Below are 21,068 nucleotides of genomic sequence, written 5' to 3' on the forward strand. Positions count from 1 at the left end.
TGAGACCCCCATCTCTACTAAAAAAATATAAAACACACCTGGGCAAACATAGTGAAACCCTGTCTCTACTAAAAATAGAAAAATTAGCCAGGCGTGGTGGCGCGCACCTGTAATCCTAGCTGAGGCACGACAATCGCTTGAATCCGGGAGGCGGAGGTTGCAGTGGGCTGAGATCACACCACTGCATTCCAGCCTGGGCGACAGAGCAAGACTCTGTCTCAAAAACAAAACACACACACAAAATATAATAGTATTTGTTTGTTTTTGAGACGCCTCGGATTACAGTGCTGGGATTACAGACGTGAGCCATCAAGCCCGGACAATATTATTATATTGTTCATTGCACTCCCACAACACCCCTCTAAGGGGCTGGTACTTTTCTTCCCCTCGACCCCACCCCACCGAGAGACAGGGTCTCGCTCTGTCGCCCAGGCCTGGAGTGCATTGGCGCGATCAAAGCTCACTACAGCTCCGACCCTCTGGCCTCAAGCGATCCTCCCGCCTGGGCCTCCCAAAGCGCTAGGATTACAGGCGCGGGCCACCGCGCCCGACCAGTCTTTTCTTCTTGCAGCTGAGCCTGAAGAGCCTGTCCAAAGAGCAGAGGTGGGCTGAAGGCACAAAGCGAATAAAAGAATAGTCTCCCGGGTACCGTTGCACGCCCCACCTCCTCTCAGGGGCGTTGCACTCCAGCCTCTCTCGCACATGCGCACTGGGCCTTCCACCGCCCCCCGCCCCCAGCAAAGCCCCCCGCTCGGAGCATGCGCGGGCCGCTTGGCGCCAATTGCTGACCGCCACAGCAAGGGCTAGCCTCGCGGGTTCCCGGGTGGCGCGCGTTCGCTGCCTCCTCAGCTCCGGGATGATCGGCCAGAAGACGCTCTACTCCTTTTTCTCCCCTAGCCCCGCCAGGAAGCGACGCGCCCCCAGCCCCGAGCCGGCCGTCCTGGGGACCGGCGTGGCTGGGGTGCCTGAGGAAAGCGGAGATGCGGCGGTGAGGCGCGGCGTGGGGCCGGGGCTGGGGGATGAAGTGGGAGGAAGGCAGTGGACCCCGCCTGATGAGGGCGTGCAGGAGCGCGCCTCTGACTCAGTAAACCCGGGCCGTGCTTTCCAAATAGCCTCCACGTGTTCAAAATAGCCGCCGCTGTCCCCCATGGGCCGCCATGCTGAAGGGCCAGCCAATGGGGACGCGCCTCGGGGCCCATGGCGCCAATCCGCGCGCCGTAGGCCCGCCTGGCTCGGTGCGCTGTCCAATCAGAGGGGAGAGGGGGCAGGACCCAGAGGGAGGTTTTTTGCCGCGAAAAGGCCACGTGGGGACGCGGCGGGGCGGGGCGAGTCTGGCGGGGGCGGGGCACCTTGGTGCAGGGTGCCCAATCCCCGCGAAGCTCCTCGGGAAGCCACAGGGCGCCTCCCAGCCCCTCTCCCCGCTCCAGTTTAGAACCTAATTCCCAATTCCCGGACCGGGCCCAGCCCTGGGCTCTTATAGTCTGCTTTTGCTGGGACCTGTTCCACAAATGGGCGTCTTCTGCCTTGGGCCGTGGGGGTTGGGCCGGAAGCTGCGGACGCCTGGGAAGGGGCCGCTGCAGCTCTTGAGCCGCCTCTGCGGGGACCCCTTGCAGGCCATCCCAGCCAAGAAGGCCCCGGCTGGGCAGGAGGAGTCCGGGACGCCGCCCTCCTCGCCGCTGAGTGCCGAGCAGTTGGACCGGATCCAGAGGAACAAGGCCGCGGCCCTGCTCAGACTCGCGGCCCGCAACGTGCCCGTGGGCTTTGGAGAGAGCTGGAAGAAGCACCTCAGCGGGGAGTTCGGGAAACCGTATTTTATCAAGGTAAATATGGAAATGCACCTTCCGTATGGGGAAATGTGGAGGCTGCCGGCCCTTTGTCTTGTTAGCGTAGCCGCCGTAGGCTTGGGTTGTACCCCCTTCAACGTTCTTTACTCAAAAAGTGGGTAAAAGAAAGCCATGATGTTTCAGTCTGCAGCTTTATATTGGTTAAAGTTGTTAACGACCCGCGAGATGATATGATGGATTCATTTAAGTCACATAGTCTATTGTCCAGGAAAGGCTGGCGTAGTAAAACCACCAACCATCCTGAATGAAACCTGGCTTCAGCTTTAAAAACCCGGGAGGAGTGGCACTGTCAGGACCCAGCCCAGAGAAAGAGGCAGGGAATTGACCTGATTGAACCACTTAGGTGGGGGGCAGGCACTGTTTTTGTTTGTTGTTTTTTAAAAGAATTTGGACATAAAACATGACAAAGAACTAATGATGTTCCAAATAACTTGCACTAGAAGCTTTCTTATTGCATTTTTATGGTTTCCAATGAGAATCTGATTTTAAGTCTAGTTTATCTTTAAATCAGCTAATGGGATTTGTTGCAGAAGAAAGAAAGCATTACACTGTTTATCCACCCCCACACCAAGTCTTCACCTGGACCCAGATGTGTGACATAAAAGATGTAAGTACAACTTGTTGATAATTTTTATTGGGGAGAAGGAGTCAAATAGTATTTTTAAATTAGGGACACTGGAGTTAAGCCACAGTCCATCATTCAGTAGTAAATAAAACACTGAAATCCCGAGGTTTGGCTGACTGTATTTCAGCCTGTATTTACTCTTTTTAATGTTTACTACGTGGTATTTATGCGGCAAAAAGGAAAACTGTGTACATTTTGTGCTCTTATTTCTTGTATTTTTTAAAAATCCTGAAACTAACCTCCCGCAGTGTTAGATATTATGGTGGTGGTGAAATTCAAACTGACACACAAAGCAGTTAAATCTTTTGCAGCTTGTTATAGTCAACCCCACCTTGACCTGACCACACTGCCTTATAGTTAGCACTTTCAAGCTCTTGACTTCTGGCCTAAACAGTTTTGTGGTTCTGTTATCAGATCCCTTTGCTTTAGTTTGTCTTACACAACAGTTGCTGGTTGGCGGCTCTCATCCATCTTGTGTTCAAAAGTTCGTGGGGCTGGGCACGGTGGCTCATGCCTGTAATCCCAGCACTTTGGGAGGCCAAAGTGGGAGGATCATTTGAGGTCAGGAGTTCAAGACCAGCCTGGCCAGTGAAACCTGGTCTCTCCTAAAATACAAAAATTAGCCAGGCATGGTGGCGCACACCTGTAATTCCAGCTAATTGGGAGGCTGAGGTGGGAAAATCGCGTGAGCCCAGGAGGCGAAGGTTGCAGTGAGCCGAGATCACACCACTGCACTGCAGCCTAGGTGACAGAGCCAGACCCTGTCTCAAAACAAAAACAAAAAACCGTGGCTCCTCACTATTGAACTATGAAAACAGAGAAACCCTCTTTAATAGGGCCACGTCCTACCTCTCAGCCTTGCCTCCACCTCCCACTCTCCCATTCCGGAGCTGGACAGTGTGGCAAACCCCTCCCCACTTCTGTCTCTTAAAAATCAAGTAGATGCCTCTGTGGCACCTCCTTGAAGTCTGTTGCCTGCCACCTCTGTGATCCAGTTTTCCTCTGAGCTGCTATGATGCATTTAGACCTGCTGACACTAGACTTTTAGGTTTCTTACCCGTTTTCCTCCCCCATTTTGTAAACTGGGGCAAGAATCTTGTGATTTAATGAATATCTGTGAAATGACATAGAAGTGAAATAGGTGAATAAATCATCTTGATAAGGCAGCCACACCTGATACTTAGAAAATCTCGTAAGCTTAATTTTAGAGTAAGAATTTAGAATCTAGCTCTTCGGTTTTGAAGCTAAATTAAATCCTATTAAGATCAATACTAGTTTGCTTCTTGTTTGAATGCCCTATTCTGAATACCAGTGATCAGTATAAACAGGGAATACTTAAGGGAGTATTTTGAGAGAATGCTCAAAAACCAGTTTCAAACCTATGAGGATCAGATGGGACAGCAGGGCTTCTTGATAGACCAGCATTGGGAGAGTTGCTTCACAAGAGAATATGTTGGCATGGTGTGAACACCAAGGGGAGGGACAAGAGGTCCCCAAAAGCCTCCTGGTCATGGAACATCTGGAGCTGGATTCTGGATAGAGTATGTCAGCTGTGGAGGAAGATTCTAAGAATGCAATGGGCAGAAGCTTGAGAATGAAGACTAGGTGGGTGGGCCCTGGATGGAAAGGACAAGGCGGCCTATGTTTCAACACCTCCCGTGACAGGCTCATTTCATTTCATTGTCTCTTGCCACCTACTCCCATGGCCCTTTCGATCCGACCTCATTCTCTTCTGGCTCCACCTGTTAGAGGATATAGGGGAGCAGACACCCTCATATGCTGCTGGTGGGAAATCTGAACTGCTTTTTTTTTTTTTTTTTGAGACGGAGTCTTGCTCTGTTGCCAGGCTAGAGTGCAGTGGCGTGATCTTGGCTCGCTGCAACCTCCGCCCCCTGGGTTCAAGCGATTCTCCTGCCTCAGCCTCCCGAGTAGCTGGGACTACAGGTGCGCGCCACCACACCCAGCTAATTTTTGTATTTTTAGTAGAGATGAGGTTTCACCATGTTGGCCAGATGGTTTCGATATCTTGACCTCGTGATCTGCCTGCCTCAGCCTCCCAAAGTGCTGGGATTACAGGCGTGAGCCACCGCGCCCAGCCCTGAATTGCTTTAATTCATTGAAAAGTAACTGGGGGCTAGGCACAGTGGCTCATGCCTGTAATCCCAGCATTTTGGGAGGCCAAGGAGGGAGGATCCCTTGATCTCAGGAGGTTGAGACCAGCCTCAGCAACATAAGGGAGGCCGTGTCTCTACAAAAAGTAAAAAAAAAAAATTAGGTGGGCATAGTGGTGCGCTCCTGTGGGGCCAGCTACTCTGGAGGCTCAGGTGGGAGGACCACTTGAGCCCAGGAGGGCGAGGCTGCCATGAGCTGTGATGGCACCACTGCACTTAAGCCTGAGCAACAGAGCAAAACCCTGTCTCAAAAAATTAAAAAAGCAGCTAGGTACATATCTTTACAAGTTTAAAATACGCTTAGCCTTTGACCAGCAACTCTGCTATTAGCAATCTATGCCATAGAAGTGTTTTATTTGTTTTGTTCATGTTTGTTTGAGGCAGGATCTGTGCTGCTTACATTACAGTATTGTTTAATTCCTGACCCCTGGTGGTTCACAGGTGAAGGTTGTCATCCTGGGACAGGATCCATATCATGGACCTAATCAAGCTCACGGGCTCTGCTTTAGTGTTCAGAGGCCTGTTCCGCCTCCGCCCAGGTACAGTTGCTTTACAGGTGACTGCAGTCCAGACGTGATTCCTTTCAGATGCGTACTTAGCTTATTACAAGTGGGACTATCTGGGGCACTATTCACTAGCCTCAGAGGAGGATTTCTCGGCCTCAGCACCGTTGACATTTGGGGCTGAGTCATTCTTTGTTGTGGAGTAGGAGAGGAGTCCTGTGCTATTGCAAGATCTTGTGCCACATCCCTGGCCTCTGCCACTGGAAGCCAGGAGCAACCCCCAGCTCGTGATAATGAAAAATGTGCAGTCATTGCCAAAAGTCCCTTGGGGGGTAAAATCACCCCTGGTTAAGAACCACTGCTTTGGGCCGGGCACAGTGGCTCACGCCTGTAATCCCAGCACTTTGGGAGGCTGAGGCAGGTGGATCACGAGGTCAGGAGTTCAAGACCAGCCTGGCCAAGATGGTGAAACCCTGTCTCTACTAAAAAATACAAAAATTAGCCAGACGCGGTGGCGGGTGCCTGTAATCCCAGGTACTCGGGAGGCTGAGGCAGGAGAATCACTGGATCCCAGGAGGCGGAGGTTGCAGTGAGCCAAGATCGTGCTACTGCGCTCTAGCCTGGGCGACACAGCGAGACAAAAAAAAAAAAAAAAAAAACCACTGCTTTTGGAGGATTTGGTGTATGATATACATAAATATACTAAGGACAGAAAACTGTCCCTGAGCAACAGTGGGGGTCTGGGTTATAACTGCTGGGTTGATTTACTTAGGTTTTCCAGAGTGCTGTTAAATCCAAGCACAGACTAAAGTAAAGGTCTTTGGCAGAGTCACCTGTTAGAAGGAGGACTGGCAGTGTTGATCTCATTAATCGGTGCCATATGTGCCAGTGTCCCTTCCAAGGCTGGCTATAACCTCCAACCTTTTCACATGTCTTAGATGTTACTGAGCTTTCAAAATTATGCTTAAGATTCTGTTTTTTGTTTTTCTTATGGCTTGCTTTCAGTTTGGAGAACATTTATAAAGAGCTGTCTACAGACATAGAGGGTTTTGTTCATCCTGGCCATGGAGATTTATCTGGGTGGGCCAAGCAAGGTAAGCCAGCCACTGCTAGATTTTTTTTTTTTTTTTTTTGAGACTGAGTCTCACTCTGTTGCCCAGGCTAGAGTGCAGTGGTGCAATCTCAGCTTACTGCAACCTCTGCCTCCCAGGTTCAGGCGATTCTCATGCCTCAGCCTCCCGAGTAGCTGGGACCACAGGCATGAGCCACCATACCTGGCTAATTTTTTAATGTATTTTTAGTAGAGACAGGGTTTCACCATGTTGGCCAGGCTGGTCTCGAACTCCTGACCTCAGGTGATCTGCCCGACTCGGCCTCCCAAAGTGCTGGGATTACAGGCATAAGCCACCACGCCTGGCCCCGACTCCATTATTGATGGTAGTGGCTGCTGCCATTATGCTGGCTGCAGCAGGGAAGCACAGCTTGCTACACTGGATCCCATTAAGCACTGGTTTCATCATGGATTTAGCTCCTGTTGCTGGGTATTGGGCTGATTTGCCTGAGCCTACATTTAACCTATTTCTCTCATGTGTGTAGGTGTTCTCTTACTCAACGCTGTCCTCACTGTTCGGGCCCATCAAGCCAACTCTCATAAGGAGCGAGGCTGGGAGCAATTCACCGATGCAGTTGTGTCCTGGCTAAATCAGAACTCGAATGGCCTTGTTTTCTTGCTCTGGGGCTCTTATGCTCAGAAGAAGGGCAGTGCCATCGATAGGGTATGTTTTGTTTTCTTTTTTTTTTTTAACACTATAAAAACAATGTAAAGTATTCTAGGAGTTCCTGCTGTGTTTGGTCCTGGAAAATCCATGTTATAAAATAACTTTTATTTTCCCTTAGGCCTGTTATAAGGGTTTCCCATTGAAAACTGAGAATAATTTGGACAAATTATAGGAGTGATGAGTTGTGTGTGAGGAAAGCAACTGGCCAACTTGTGACTGAATGCAGTTGGTGCTGTAGGCATGAACTTGGTGTCTACAAGATACAAGTCCCTGGGTACCATTCACTTAACAAGTGATGGATGAGGCATGTTTCTGGCTTCCAAGAAATTTGGGAGCATATAGAAAACACAAAGAATTCCACTCAATCACGAATTTAACTTGCCCATGAAAATACTATCAGTGATCATTATTGTTTTGTTTCTGGGTTTTTTGTTTTTGTTTTTGTTTTTAAGATGGAGTCTTGCTCTGTCACCCAGGCTGGAGTGCAGTGGTGCGATTTTGGCTCACTGCAACCTCCGCCTCCTGGGTTTAAGTGATTCTGCCTCAGCCTCCCGAGTAGCTGGGATTATAGGTGCCCGCCACCACACCCAGCTAATTTTTTTGTATTTTTTAGTAGAGATGGGGTTTCACCATGTTGGCCAGGCTGGTTTTGAACTCCTGACCTCAAGTAATCTGTCCTCCTCAGCCTCCAAAGTGCTAGGATTACAGGCATGAGCCACCACACCCGGTCTATCAGTGATCATTATTAACCCCAAGGTCTAATTGCAGATACCCAACACGACCAAACCAGTGGCTCCCCTCCCTGCATCTTCCCCCTATCTGCTACCTCCCTTCTTCCCCTTCACTTACTGAAGCACTTCTACACCTGGTTGTGGAAATCAGAGACCTTAAAGTCATCCTTGAATCCTCCATTCCATCAGTAAATCCCATCAACTCTGCCTCGCAAAACACCCCAGTCTACTGCTTCTCATTCGCCACTGCTGCCCCTCAGGCATGAGTCACCATCATCTTTCTCCAGGAGAACCGTGATGGACTAGAGATGAAGGCTTAATGGAGAGCTGCAGAGTGGGGGAGGGAGAGATGGGGTGGGAAGGAGATGAGCCGGGATGTGTTCATCCCTGGCAAATGGGAGAGACATTGGGTGGGGGAGAAATTATAGAGTAAATGCTTCAATGATCGAAGGCAAGGGCTTAGCAGAGGTAACCTGACAATAGTTTTTGGTGTATCAGCAGGAGGTAACGGGGGTATCAGAAATGCGCACATATATTCAACCCCTACCTTGTGTGGGTACTAGGTTGAGCACTTTTGTTTTTTGAGACAGAGTCTTTCTCTGTCGCCCAGGCTGGAGTGCAGTGGCACGATCTCAGCTCACTGCAACCTTCGCCTCCTGGGTTCAAACACTTCTCCTGCCTCAGCCTCCCGAGTAGCTAGGATTACAGTTGCCTGCCACCACACCCAGCTAATATGTTTTATTTTTAGTAGAGACTGGGTTTCACCATGTTGACAAGGCTGGTCTTGAACTCCTGACCTCAAGCGATCCTCCCATCTTGGTCTCCCAAAGTGCTGGGATTACAGATGTGAGCCACCGCACCTGACCAGGTTGAGTACTTTGCATGCAGAATCTTACTTAACTCTCAGAAAGGCTTTGAGGTAGGCATACACTTGTATGAGTGACCTAAGAGCTGACTGGTATGAACTGCTAAGATGTAATGATCTAGGTATGTAAGAAGTGTGTGTGAGAGTAATTGCTAATCTCTATCCCTTAGGGAGGTTTACGGCCAGTGTTGCTCTTCCCCAGTAATGTTTAATCATGGTTTGGTCTGAAAGTAAACAGTTGTTAAACTAGCTTGGTCATTAAAGCCAAATTGTATATCTCCAGCCTAGTGTCTCTCCTGATCTATGGAGTACCTTCTTACTACTGCCCCATAAACATGCCAAATTCAACATTTTCCAAACGAAGTTTCTCCTTTTCTCATCCATGCTTCACTAAACTTGCTCCTTTGCACTCCCTAGCAGCAAAAAGCACCATCATCTGCCCAGTTGTCCAGGCAGATCTGATTCTATTACTGACACCTGCCTACCTCTCTTTCTCCCCTCTTCTGTCCTTTTTTCCCCCTTCCCATATGCAGTCAGTCATTCATATCTGTGTTCTTTCTTCCCCCTCCAAATCTATCCCTGCCTGACCACCTTTGCCTTCATTCAGGCCCTCATCTGATCTTGCCTGGAGGGTTCTGATGCTTTCTCCCTGGAAGGCCTTGCCTTAGGCTGAAGATCTGATTTCATGGGGGTAGGAGGGTGGCCCCCAATCGGCCTCCCAGACTTAACTCTATCCCTCTTTGCACTCCGATCCCTAGGCTGACCCATTCCCCTTTACTTTTTCACGGTGCCCCACTTCCCTACCTTTGCATATCCTGCTTGCTCTGCCTACAGTGTGGAGGTCATTTTCTTCTGGGATTCTTTAGAGCTCTGCAGGGCTGACATTTACAGGGGCCTGTGCTGCTTGCGTGTGTGTTCAGCATTTGGTGTGCATGACTTCTTATCACACTCAGCACCTGTGATCCTCATTTGATTGGTCACAGTAACTTCATAAGCTGGGCACTATTGTTATTCCCAGTCTACAGATGAAAACTGAAGCAGCTTAGAGTTGCAGCAACTTCCCTGTGGTACAGCTACTGAGTGGTAGAGGTAGGCCTCGACCCCGGGCAGTCTGACTCCAGGCTCTGTGCTCTTAACCACACTGGATTGCCTGGCTTTAGTCATCACCCCTCATCACCCTTCCTGGACTCAGCCCCTTGAAGGCAGGAGTGTTTTGAGAAACAGTGATGTGTTCGTTAGTTTTTCTATACAGAAGAGAAGAGGAAAACAAAAATGGTCTGTATCTCCCTGTTAAAATAACTATAGTTGATATTTTTAAAAAAATCAAAGTAGTCATTTGCCACATAATGATGTTTCAGTCATAAACTGCATATACGATGATAGTCCCATAAGATTATAATATTGTGGCCGGGTGTGGTGGCTCATGCCTGTTAACCCAGCACTTTGGGAGCCCGAGGCAAGTGGATTGTCTGAGCTCAGGAGTTTGAGACCAGCCTGGGCAACATGGTGAAACCCAGTCTCTACTAAAATACAAAAACTTAGCCAGGTGTGGCGGCATGTGCCTGTAGTCCCAGCTACTTGGGAGGCTGAGGCAGGAGAATTGCTTGAACCCGGGAGGCAGAGGTTGCAGTTAGCTGAGATCATGCCACTGCACTCCAGCCTGGCAACAGAGTGAGACTTCATCTCAAAAAAAAATACATATATATATATAATATTTTTACTGCATCTTTTCTATGTTTAGATACACAAATGCCTACCATTGTGTCACAGTTGCCTACAGTATTCAGTACAGTAGGAACACGCTGCACAGGTTTGTAGACCAGGAGCAATAAGCTACACTATATAGCCTAGGTGCGTAGTGGTAGGTTATCCCATTGGGGTTTGTGTAAAGATGCCCTATGGTGTATGGATAGCAGTGAAATTGCCTAACAACACACTTCTCAAAATGCATCCTTGTCATTAGGTGATGTATGACTATTGCTTTTTTTCTTTTGAGACAGGGTCTAGCTCATCACCCAGGCTGGAATGCACTGGCTTGATCTCAACTCACTGCGGCCTCAACCTCCCAGGCTCAAGCAATCCTCCCAGCTTAGCCTCCTGAGTAGCAGGGACCACAGGTGTGCGCCACCACACCTGGCTAATTTTTGTATTTTTTTTTGTAGAGACAGGGTTTCACCACGTTGCCTAGGCTGGTCTTGAACCCCCGAACTTAAAGGATCCTCCTGCCTCGGTCTCCCAAAGTGCTGGGATTACAGGCGTGAACTACCACACCTGGCCGCTGACTATTCCTTTTTTTTTTTTTTTTTTTTTTTTTTTGAGACAGTTTCACTCTTGTTTCCCAGGCTGGAGTGCAATGGCGCAATCTCAGTTCACTGCAACCTCCCTCTCCTGAGTTCAAGTGATTCTCTTGCCTCAGCCTCCTGAGTAGCTGGGATTACAGACATATGCCACCACGTCCAGCTAATTTTGTGTTTTTAGTAGAGATAGGGTTTCTTCATGTTGGTCAGGCTGGTCTTGAACTCCTGACCTTAGGTGATCCACCCACCTCAGCCTCCCAAAGTGCTGGGATTACAGGTGTGAGCCACCACGCCTGGCCAACTATTCCATTTCTGTGGCGAGATTTTTTGTTTTTTGTTTTTGTTTTTTAATTCTTCCTTCTTAGGAGCTGTAAGACTATTCAGAGAGTTCAGAAAGGCACAAAATGGAAAGTAAATGGCTTCCACTATTTCTTTCTCTTAAAGGAACTGCTAAATACAGTGTCTTGGGTATTTTTCTAAAGTTTTTTAAAAATGAAATTATTTTGCATTTTGTTCACTTAATACGTTTTGGAGGTCATCTCATCAGTATATTTATCTTTTGCATGTTTTTCTAGGAGTTATGTGGTGTTACATTGTAAGAACTTTAGAAAAATACATTTAGCCAGTTCTATAACACTGAATTGTATACTAGGTTTTAGCTGGCATAAGCAGTGTGTCAGTGAGTCCCTTTATATGTTCCTAATTGTGTAGGTACAACTGGTCCCTGGCTTATGAAGTTTGAGTTGATTTTTTTTCGACTTTACAATGGTGTATAACCATACTTTGAGCACTCACACATTGTTGTTGTTTTTTTTTCTTTCTTTAAGAGACAAGGTCTTTTGGCTGGGAGCAGTGGCTCACGCCTGTAATCCCAACACTTTGAGAGGCCAAGGTGGTGGATCACTTGAGCTCAGGGGTTTGAGAACAGCCTGGGCAACATAGTGAGACCTTGTCTCTAAAAAAACACAAAAAATTAGCCTGTTGTGGTGGCACGCACCTGTGGTCCCAGGTACTCAGGAGGCTGAGGTGGGAGAGTCACTTGAGCCTGGGAGGTGGAGGCTACAGTGGGCCACAGTCATGCCACTACACTCTAGCCTGGATGAGAGTAAGACCCCATCTCAAAAAATTAAAAATAAAAATAAAGATCTTGCTCTGTCACCCAGGCTGGAGTGCAGTGGCACGATTATAGCTTTTTGCAGCCTCGAACTCCTGGGCTCAAGTGATCCTCCCACCTCATTCTCCTGTGTAGCTAGGACTACAGGTGCATGCCATCACACTTGGCTAACTTTTTAATTTTTCTGTAGAGATAGGGTCTCACTATGTTGCCTCAGTTGGTTGTAAACTCCTGATCCCAGCAGTCCTCCTACCTTGGCCTCCCAAAGCACTGGGATTACAGGTGTAAGCCACTGTGACTGGCCCCATTCTGTTTTTCACTTTCAGTACAGTGTTCAATGAGTTACATGAGGTACTAAACACTTCGTTGTAAAAGAAGCTTTGTTTTGCCCAGCTGTAGGCTAATGTAGGTGTCTGAGCATGTTTAAGGTAGGGTAGGTTAAGCTATGATGTTAAGCAGGTTATATGTCATAAATATATCTTCAACTTAGGATATTTTCTACTTAGGATGGGTTTTCCAAGATGTTAACCCCCATCCATTGTATTAATAAGTTGAGTTTATCTGTGTGTGTACGCATCATGGTGTCCTTTAGCAAATACAGTCTTAGCAGTGGAAATTGCTGGCTGTACGATAGGGGCACTTGAAAATTGCACAGATAATTGCCAATTTGAAGGCAGAGGGTGGTCCTCTTTGCATCTCAGAGCCTGGCAAAGGTAGGTAGTTGCTCAACAAATGGACTAATGTTCTAATGCAAATGCTGAATGCTCCACTTTGGAAGGGAGAGAATGTAGAGGGCAAAGGGGAATTGCACAGGGTCTTAAAGTGCAACAGCCACAGTCCTTTCTTTTTTTTTAAAAAAAAAAAAGGAAAAAAAAGTCCCGGCCGGGCATGGTGGCTCACACCTGTAATCCCAGCACTTTGGGAGGCCAAGGCGAGCAGATCACGAGGTCTAGAGATCGAGACCATCCTGGCCAATATGGTGAAACCCCATCTCTACTAAAAATACAAAAATTAGCTGGGCATGGTGGCACACACCTGTAATCCCAGCTACTTGGGAGGCTGAGGCAGGAGAATTGCTTGAACCTGGGAGGCGGAGGTTGCAGTGAGTCAAGATCACGCCACTGCACTCCAGCCTGGGGACAGAGCAAGACTCCGTCTCAAAAAAAAAAAAATTTTTTTTTAAAAAGTCCCAAATTTGCCACCTTTTATTCTTGATCTTTTTCAGAAGCGGCACCATGTACTACAGACGGCTCATCCCTCCCCTTTGTCAGTGTATAGAGGGTTCTTTGGATGTAGACACTTTTCAAAGACCAATGAGCTGCTGCAGAAGTCTGGCAAGAAGCCCATCGACTGGAAGGAGCTGTGATCATCAGCTGAGGGGTGGCCTTTGAGAAGCTGCTGTTAACGTATTTGTCAGTTACGAAGTTCCACTGAAAATTTTCCTATTAATTCTTAAGTACTCTGCATAAGGGGGAAAAGCTTCCAGAAAGCAGCCACAAACCAGGCTGTCCAGGAATGGCAGCTGTATCCAACCACAAACAACAAAGGCTACCCTTTGACCAAATGTCTTTCTCTGCAACGTGGCTTTGGCCTAAAATACGCAGACTTCTCAGAAGACAGATGAGGTCAAATACTCAGTTGGCTCTCTTTATCTCCCTTGCCTTTATGGCGAAACGGGGGAGATGTGCACCTTTCAGGCACAGCTCTAGTTTGGCGCCTGCTGCTCCTTGGTTTTGCCTGGTTAGACTTTCAGTGACAGATGTTGGGGTGTTTTTGCTTAGAAAGGTCCTCTTGTCTCAGCCCTGCAGGGCAGGCATGCCAGCCTCTGCCAGTTCCACTGCCCCCTTGATCTTTGAAGGAGTCCTCAGGCCCCTCGCAGCATAAGGATGTTCTGCAACTTTCCAGAATCTGGCCCAGAAATTAGGGCTCAATTTCCTGATTGTAGTAGAGGTTAAGATTGCTGTGAGCCTTATCAGATAAGGGACCGAAAGAAGTAAGCTAGGTCTTGTTATTCCTTGGGTGTTGGTGGAATAAGCAGTGGAATTTGAACAAGGAAGAGGAGAAAAGGGAATTTTGTCTTTATGGGGTGGGGTAATTTTCTCCTAGGGTTATGTCCAGTTGGGGTTTTTAAGGCAGCACAGACTGCCACGTACTGTTTTTTTTAACCGACTGAAATCACTTTGGGATATTTTTTTCTGCAACACTGGAAAGTTTTAGTTTTTTAAAAAGTACTCATGCATATATATATATATATATATTTTTTTTTTCCCAATCCTTTTTTAAGAGACAATCTTTATTGGGTCTGCACCTCCATCCTTGATCTTTTTAGCAATGCTGTTTTTGCTGTTAGTCGGTTTAGAGTTGGCCCTACGCGAGGTTTGTTAATAAAAGTTTGTTAAAAGTTTGTTTTGTGCAAGTGTCCTTTGTTAAAAGTTTGTTTTGTGCAAGTGTCATTTGTGCATCCAGGCTGGGGCATCCATGGACGTCCTTGGGCTGCCCTTGCCCTTGGCGCCTCCCAGGGTTCTCATAGCAACCATTGTCTGCAGGAGGGGCCGCCCTTGCCCCTCCTCCCCGCCCTGTCGCTCAGTGGAGCGGCCCAACCCCCAGCCTGGAGCAGCGCCCCAACTCCGAGCACCGTGGAGCACCGGCTGCCAGCCGAGACCTCAGACGGGGGGGTAACGGCCTGAGGAAAGCATTTCTTCGGGGAACATGGCGTGCCCGTCGTGGCTACGTTCTGCCAAGCCCTGTGACGATCGAGGGGAGCCTCCAGCATCCCCCGCTCAGCCCGTGTTTCTAGACTCCGAGACATCTGGAACTCGGAAGTGAGGCCAGGGCTCCAGGAAGACTCCCTGATGACGCACTGGCCCGCAGCCCAGGCTCAGGTAGTGGGGGCTGTCAGGATGATCTGTGGGATCCCCCGGTGTCCGAAGAAAGAAGCCACAATTGTGGTGTTTTTTTTTTCTTTTTTTTTTTTTTTTGAGAGGGAGTCTCACTGTCGCTGAGGCTGGAGTACAGTGGCGCGATCTCGGCTCACTGCAACCTCTGCTTCCAGGGGTCAAGCAATCCTCCCACCTCAGCCTCCCAAGTAGCTGGGATTGCAAGCATGCACTACCACGCCCGGCTAATTTTTGTACTTTTAGTAGAGAAGCTTTTAACTAAATGGGCAAGAAAGAATGCATCCAGCCAGAACCTCGAGACTAGCAAATGCATTTCTTAAAAGGGCAGGGAGGGAGACCAGAGTTTGCTTGAAAATACTGCTTCCTTTCCTTATCTATGTAGGGAAGGGTTTATCATTCTACATTTTGGGGTCAGCAAGCCGGCTTTCACGGGAGGAGGATGCACGGTCGATTTGCCCTCTGGTAACTTTGGAATCTTCCTCTAAACAACAGTGGACTCTCTTAGCCAAGGGAGAAGTGAAGGGATAATTGTTCTCCACCAGTTAGCTTTTCACACTTCTCTCTCTCCCGGTGCAGCGCTGCCGGTAGGGGGAGCAGTGAGCTCCGAGTTTCCAGGAATAATTCAAAACACAATTATTTGGGTTTTAAATATATATACATACATTTCTATATAATATATACAAAAGTTCAATATACGTATATTGAATATATATGTATATAAGTTCAATATATATGTATATTCAATATATATGTATGTGTATCTATATAACATGTATGTATATTCAATATGTGTGTATATCTATATGTATATATTCAATATATATGTATATTCAATATATGTGTATATATATTCAATGTATATGTATGTATATTCAATATATATGTATATATATTCAATGTATATGTGTGTATATTCAATATATATGTGTATATATTGAACTTTAGTCATGTGGTGACACTTTAAACAGTACACAGAGCAGCTTCTGGGTCCATGACCCTCCAAAAATTTAATTACTGATTCTTTAGAAACTAGGCAACTCAGCCAGGTGTGGTGGCTCACGCCTGTAATCCCAGCACTTTGGGTGGCCGAGGTGGGTGGATCACCTGAGGTTGGGAGTTCAAGACCAGCCTGACCAGCATGGAGAAACCCTGTCTCTACTAAAAATACAAAATTAGCCGGGCGTGGTGGCACATGCCTGTAATCCCAGCTACTTGGGAGGCTGAGGCAGGAGAATCACTTGAACCCGGGAAATCGCACCATTGCACTCCAGACTGGGCAACAAGAGCACAAGAACAAAATTCCGTCTCAAAAAAAAAAAAAAAAAAACCAACCAGGCAACTCATTTTGATGAACTCTTAGCTATGTGGTAGTTACTTTTTTCATGTGTTAAGTCTGCTATATTCCTGCACTCAGTATGCAAAGATGCATAAAAGGCAGTCTTAGCCTTTTAGGTCAGGGGTTGGCAAACTTTCTGTGAAGGGTCAGATGGTAAATATTTGAGGGTTTGCAGTTACCCGTTCTCCGTGGGAACTGCTCAACAACTCACTGCAGAGAAAGCGGCCGTGGGCAAAATGTACAGGAACGGGTGAGGCTGTGTTCCAATAAAACTTTATTATTTATGGACACTGAAATTTGTGTTTAATATGATTTCATGTGTCACGAAATCTTTTTTTTTTCCTAAGCATTTAACAAATGTAAAAACCACTCCTAGCTTGGGAGCTATTGGAAAACAGGCAACTGGAGCCACAGTCTGCAGACCCCTGTGTGTACTCACTGTCAGTGCGGTGGGAACAAAAAGGCAGCAATGGCTGGGTCAGCCCAGGAAAGAAGAAATTTCCCAGTGGAGGGAATGTCTGAGTGGATATTGAACTTTCCAGGCCATGAAGAGGAGCAAGAGCATTCAACACTGAGGAGCCTGCCTCTGCAAAGGCAGGACCCACGTGCTGGATGTGGAGCTGGAAGGTTCCACGTGGCAAGGTTTGGGAGGCTTCTGAGAATGTGGCCTAACGATTCCTGTTTCCTCCCTTTTCAGGTGAGTTAGGGAGATCTCTGAAAGCTTTTGGAATTGGTAACACAAGGAAGTCAGTTATTAGCAAATGTTGTACTGGAAACATCCAGTTATAAAATAATTAATTGTGTGAAAGTCACTGCCTGCTTTTGATCTACGTCCAGCAGGGCAAGGTCAGGGACTGTAAATTGTTTGCATGTTTTAAAGATAGACTTTAGCATGTTGCTAGTATGCTTGCGTTATTAGATAATATATCTCTGTTCAAATTCACTTTCTGCTTCAGTTTGCTTCTCATATAAAAGACTTAGCAAAGATGTTTGGCGGAGAAGCAAACTTTTTGGCGTATGCGTGTGGTGTTGGCTTTTCATCCTTGCCAAACCTTCAAGATTTACAAGGAAAAACAGGTTGCAGGGAGGTGCTCTGGGTTACTTTGAAAAGACCTCACATGCTGACTTGTGCTGACTCAAGCTGAGGAAAGCTAGAACATTCCTCTGCTGGAGATGGCCTCCTTCTTTAGAGTCCTTCTGACACTGTAATTTGGGTCTGACAACAGGAAGTTCCTTTGTAGTTTAAGTCAATGGGAACCAATTTTTTTTTTCTTTTTTTTTTTGAGATAGAGTCTCACTCTGTGGCTTAGGATGGAGTGCAGTGACTCAGTCATGGCTCACTGCAGCCTCAATTTCCTGGGTTCAGGTGATCCTCCTGCCTCAGCCTCCTGAGCAGCTGGGACCACTGGTATGCACCACCATACCTGGCTAAGTTTTTAATAGAAATGGGGTCTTGCTAAATTGCCCAGGCTAGGGAACCAATTTTTTAAGTTTTTGAAATATGCTTGGAAATATAAATATTGGTGAGCGGAGCAGACCAGGAGATCAATAATTTTTGTTCTCTGCTTGTTAGTTGTGTATATAGTATGTTCTTTTGTCTCTCTTAATGATGTTTGGGGTGAGGGTGTGGGAGAGGAAGGTAGGGAGCCTTCCAACATGAAGCTAGTGCTCCTCCACCCTAGGGAAGCTAAAACATGCAAAAGCCAGACCCCATCCCTGGAAATTCTGATTTAATTGGTTGGGGAAGGCATCTGAATTCTCATAGAGGGTCTGGTTTGCAGCAGGACTGGTGATTTCTTTCCAGGTGCCTTGTTTTGTTAGACCATGTGGTCACTTAATAATTTTTTTGGGGCCAACACAGTGGCTCATACCTGTAATCCCAGTGCTTTAGAAGGCGAGGCAAGAAGATCACTTTAGGCCAGGAGTTCAAGACCAACCTGGGCAACATAACGAGACCTTGTCTCTAAAAAAAAAATTTTTTTTTTTTTAATTAGCCAGGGGTGGTGTGTGCCTGTAGTTCTAGCTACTTGGGAAGCTGAGGCAGGAGGATCATTTGAGCCCAGGAGTTCGAGGCTGCAGTGAGCTATGATCATGCCACTGCACTCCATCCAGCCTGGGCAACAGAGCAAGATCCTATTTCTAAAACAAAACAAAACAAAAAATGTAACTTGATACCTGTGACTTTCTGAAACTAACAGCTGTTTGAAGAAATATATTTCTATTACCGTTCTTGTGTTTGATGGAAAGAGTTTATGAATAACTTTGGTTTCAAGCCTTCCAATTATATTCTGGAAAATACCTGTGTCTTAAAGAGATAGTGTCTAGGGAGAACTGAATCACTGCAGAGTTCTTCATCTGTATATGTGGGTATGTCTAGTCTTTTTGAAAGTAATGAATTTCATTAGAAAGATATTAAGGGCTTGTCATGAGCAAGCCCCTGTGCCAGAAGCTCAATATAAATCATTTCATTTTCTCACCCATATGGTGAAGTAGTTGATCAGGACACTGAAGCTCAGCCATTTGCTCAAAGTCACGGCTAATGGAGGGAGGATTCGAACCCACATCAGCTTGATTTCAAAGCCTAATAGTCCTGCCACTGTCAACACCCTGCCTAGATCATGATTATTTGGAATCATTGGGAAAGAATTTTTTTTTCATGTCATGAAGTTAGAAGCCTAAGAATTTTTTTTCAATGGAATTTTATAAAAAAGTCCTTGAATCACAGATGGCTCTCCCTGGAAACATAGGTTTGTTTGAGGGTCACCTCTTTCATTGTCTTAATAAATAGTCTAAGAGCCATCACAAGGGCTACTGTGGCTACAGAACATATGACACGGGCCGGGCATTGTGCAAGCATTTGACCTGCATTCCTTCACCCCCGGTTCCTGTAACATGTACCTGGTGCTGTGGGGTTATAGCTGATAACGCTGAGGTTTCCAGAGCACATGCTTCCAAGTCCAGTGGAGAAAATCCCAAGAAGTCCAATATTCAATGACTGTTCCTTATTGGAAAATAAGCCCAGAAACGAAGTAGCTATGAACAGGCTGCACCAGCCCCAGCAGCAATTTGCATTTAAACCATTTTGCACAGATCCCGTGCTCAGTGCTCTCGCCGGTTTCTCCACTTGCTGTTTAGTAAGGCCATCCTTGTTGGCAGGAGGTGGGGCCACTGAACTGCTGTTCCACCTTGCCTGTTGCCTGAGCACAATGTGCTCCTATGTGGTCTCCACTTTCCTGCTGCCTAGTTGGCTGGGCTGCTCCAGTTGGGCCTTGGAGGCGACCTTTGTCCCACATGCCAGCCCTCCCCACGTTGCAGAACACTGTGTAACTGCAGCGTGTGCTGAATTTCCTCTTCTCTGCTCAACCCTAGCAAGAGCCAGTCGACCCTGAATGAGAATGTGGGAATGGAGCCGTTTTTTTCTTTTATCCCGAAGTCACAAGAAATTGGAAACATTCCATTAAGTGGCGTGATTAGAGAGGGTTTCGCCAAATCTTTTCAGGGGAGAGAAGCCAGGTGACCTACTAGCGATCAGCTTCTCATTCACGGTTTTCACTGTGGGCTTCTTTCTCAAATGACCAACACCTGTAGGCAGTTAATTTTCAGCATGTCACAGGAGGGCCCAAATGACTTTCTGCCTACTGCTTACGACAACACGGACTTTAGATGCCTCTTGGCTTCAATAGCTAAGAATTATGAAATAAAGCGAGTTATGGGATTAAAAGGCAGATAGCAGAACTCTCCCAGGAGTAGCCAGGGCTGCGCAAGTGGTTTGACGTGGGATCTTTCTCGTCTTTGCCCTGGGTTGTTGCTGCTTTGAAGGTTAAGTGCTCCAGGGATATTTTTAAACAGCAGGGGCCGGTTAATCTAAAAGTGACATTTGCAGTCCCCAGAGTAAGCAGCTAGCAGGCTTAGATTCAGGCCCTCGGCAAACAAGGAACCTGGAAAATGTAACCCTGAATGCACGGTGGGGAGGACATGGCAAGAGAAAAGCGGCAGAATAAAGTGGTAAGTCAGCTCGCCCCTCCCCGGGGTCCGGACCATTCTGCCAACGTCCAGGTAAATTCGAACCCAATGTATAGTGAGAGCAGACCGTGTCTGAAGGCATGCACTTGGGGTCCCCAGGGGAAAAACGACTCCTGTCATGTTTGAAGGAAGCTGATCAGAAGACCTCGAAATGTAATGCAGATGAAAGAGAAGGGCCTTTCTTTGCTTCTATAAATGCTGGTGTGGATCCCTGGACATGCTCCCATATAAGTTCCAGAACCTTTTATAAACAATTCTATGTTTTTTGTTTTTTTGCCTCCAAAGCTACTGTCTTAAGGAATAATATTCTGTTTCTGTTTCCTCAAATGGTTGTTCTTTTTTTTTTTTTTTTTAAACAGACTAAGGCCGGGTGCGGTGGCTCATGCCACCCAGCACTTTGGGAGGCAGAGGCGGGTGGATCACTTGAGGTCAGGAATTCGAGACCAGCCTGGCCAACATGGTGAAACCCCATCTCTACTAAACATATAAAAATTAGCCAGATGTGGTGGTGGGTGCCTGTAATCCCAGCTACTTGGGAGGCTGAGTCAGGAGAATCACTTGAACCCAGGAGGTGGGGGTTGCAGTGAGCTAAAATCGTGCCACTGCATTCCAGCCTGACTGACAGAGCAAGACTCTGTCTCAAAAGAAAAAAAAAAAGAAAAAGAAAAAAAGGAGACTAGGAGTAAAGTGTTTGTAGTGGTCCTATATCCTATATTCCTAGGAAGACATGACTTTCTTGAAATGTTTAAAAAATGCATTCCAAAATAATATGCAAGTTAAAAAGTCACTCAGCACCGTGCAAAAGTCTCCTTGCTCTGTTGTTCCTGTCTAACCCTCCTCCTCCAGGTAGCCACTGTGCACATTTTGGTATAAACCCCCCAGAC

The 21,068-nt window shown here is 46.9% G+C and overlaps 2 protein-coding genes across 4 annotated transcripts in view; both read left to right on the plus strand.

The window, feature by feature from the left end:
* Positions 1-765: 765 nt before the first annotated feature.
* UNG (uracil DNA glycosylase) lies at positions 766-14,332 on the plus strand. Of its 2 annotated transcripts, XR_010122699.1 has the most exons (8): positions 766-988; positions 1,614-1,820; positions 2,356-2,451; positions 5,082-5,179; positions 6,149-6,237; positions 6,740-6,918; positions 8,401-8,520; positions 13,154-13,279. XR_010122699.1 is itself a non-coding variant. In XM_054444263.2 (7 exons), the coding sequence occupies exons 1-7, from the start codon at positions 857-859 to the stop codon at positions 13,292-13,294; spliced, it is 942 nt and encodes a 313-aa protein (XP_054300238.1). In that variant the 5' UTR covers positions 766-856; the 3' UTR covers positions 13,295-14,332. The 2 variants fall into 2 exon arrangements, 1 of the variants encoding a protein (XP_054300238.1); XM_054444263.2 differs by lacking the exon at positions 8,401-8,520 and having other exon boundaries at positions 13,154-14,332.
* A 2,205-nt stretch (positions 14,333-16,537) lies between these two features.
* Positions 16,538-21,068, plus strand: part of ACACB (acetyl-CoA carboxylase beta) — a 155,637-nt gene continuing 151,106 nt past the window's right edge. The window contains exon 1 of one of the 2 annotated variants that reach the window (XM_054445373.1): positions 16,538-16,858. The gene's annotated coding sequence lies outside the window, so the exon portion shown is untranslated. Of the gene's footprint in view, positions 16,859-20,142; positions 20,167-21,068 lie in introns of those variants that run through there. The other variant, XM_054445372.2, reaches the window with a different exon arrangement.

The sequence above is a fragment of the Pongo pygmaeus genome, chromosome 10 (assembly GCF_028885625.2).
Source record: "Pongo pygmaeus isolate AG05252 chromosome 10, NHGRI_mPonPyg2-v2.0_pri, whole genome shotgun sequence".
Taxonomy (NCBI): Eukaryota; Metazoa; Chordata; class Mammalia; order Primates; family Hominidae; genus Pongo; species Pongo pygmaeus.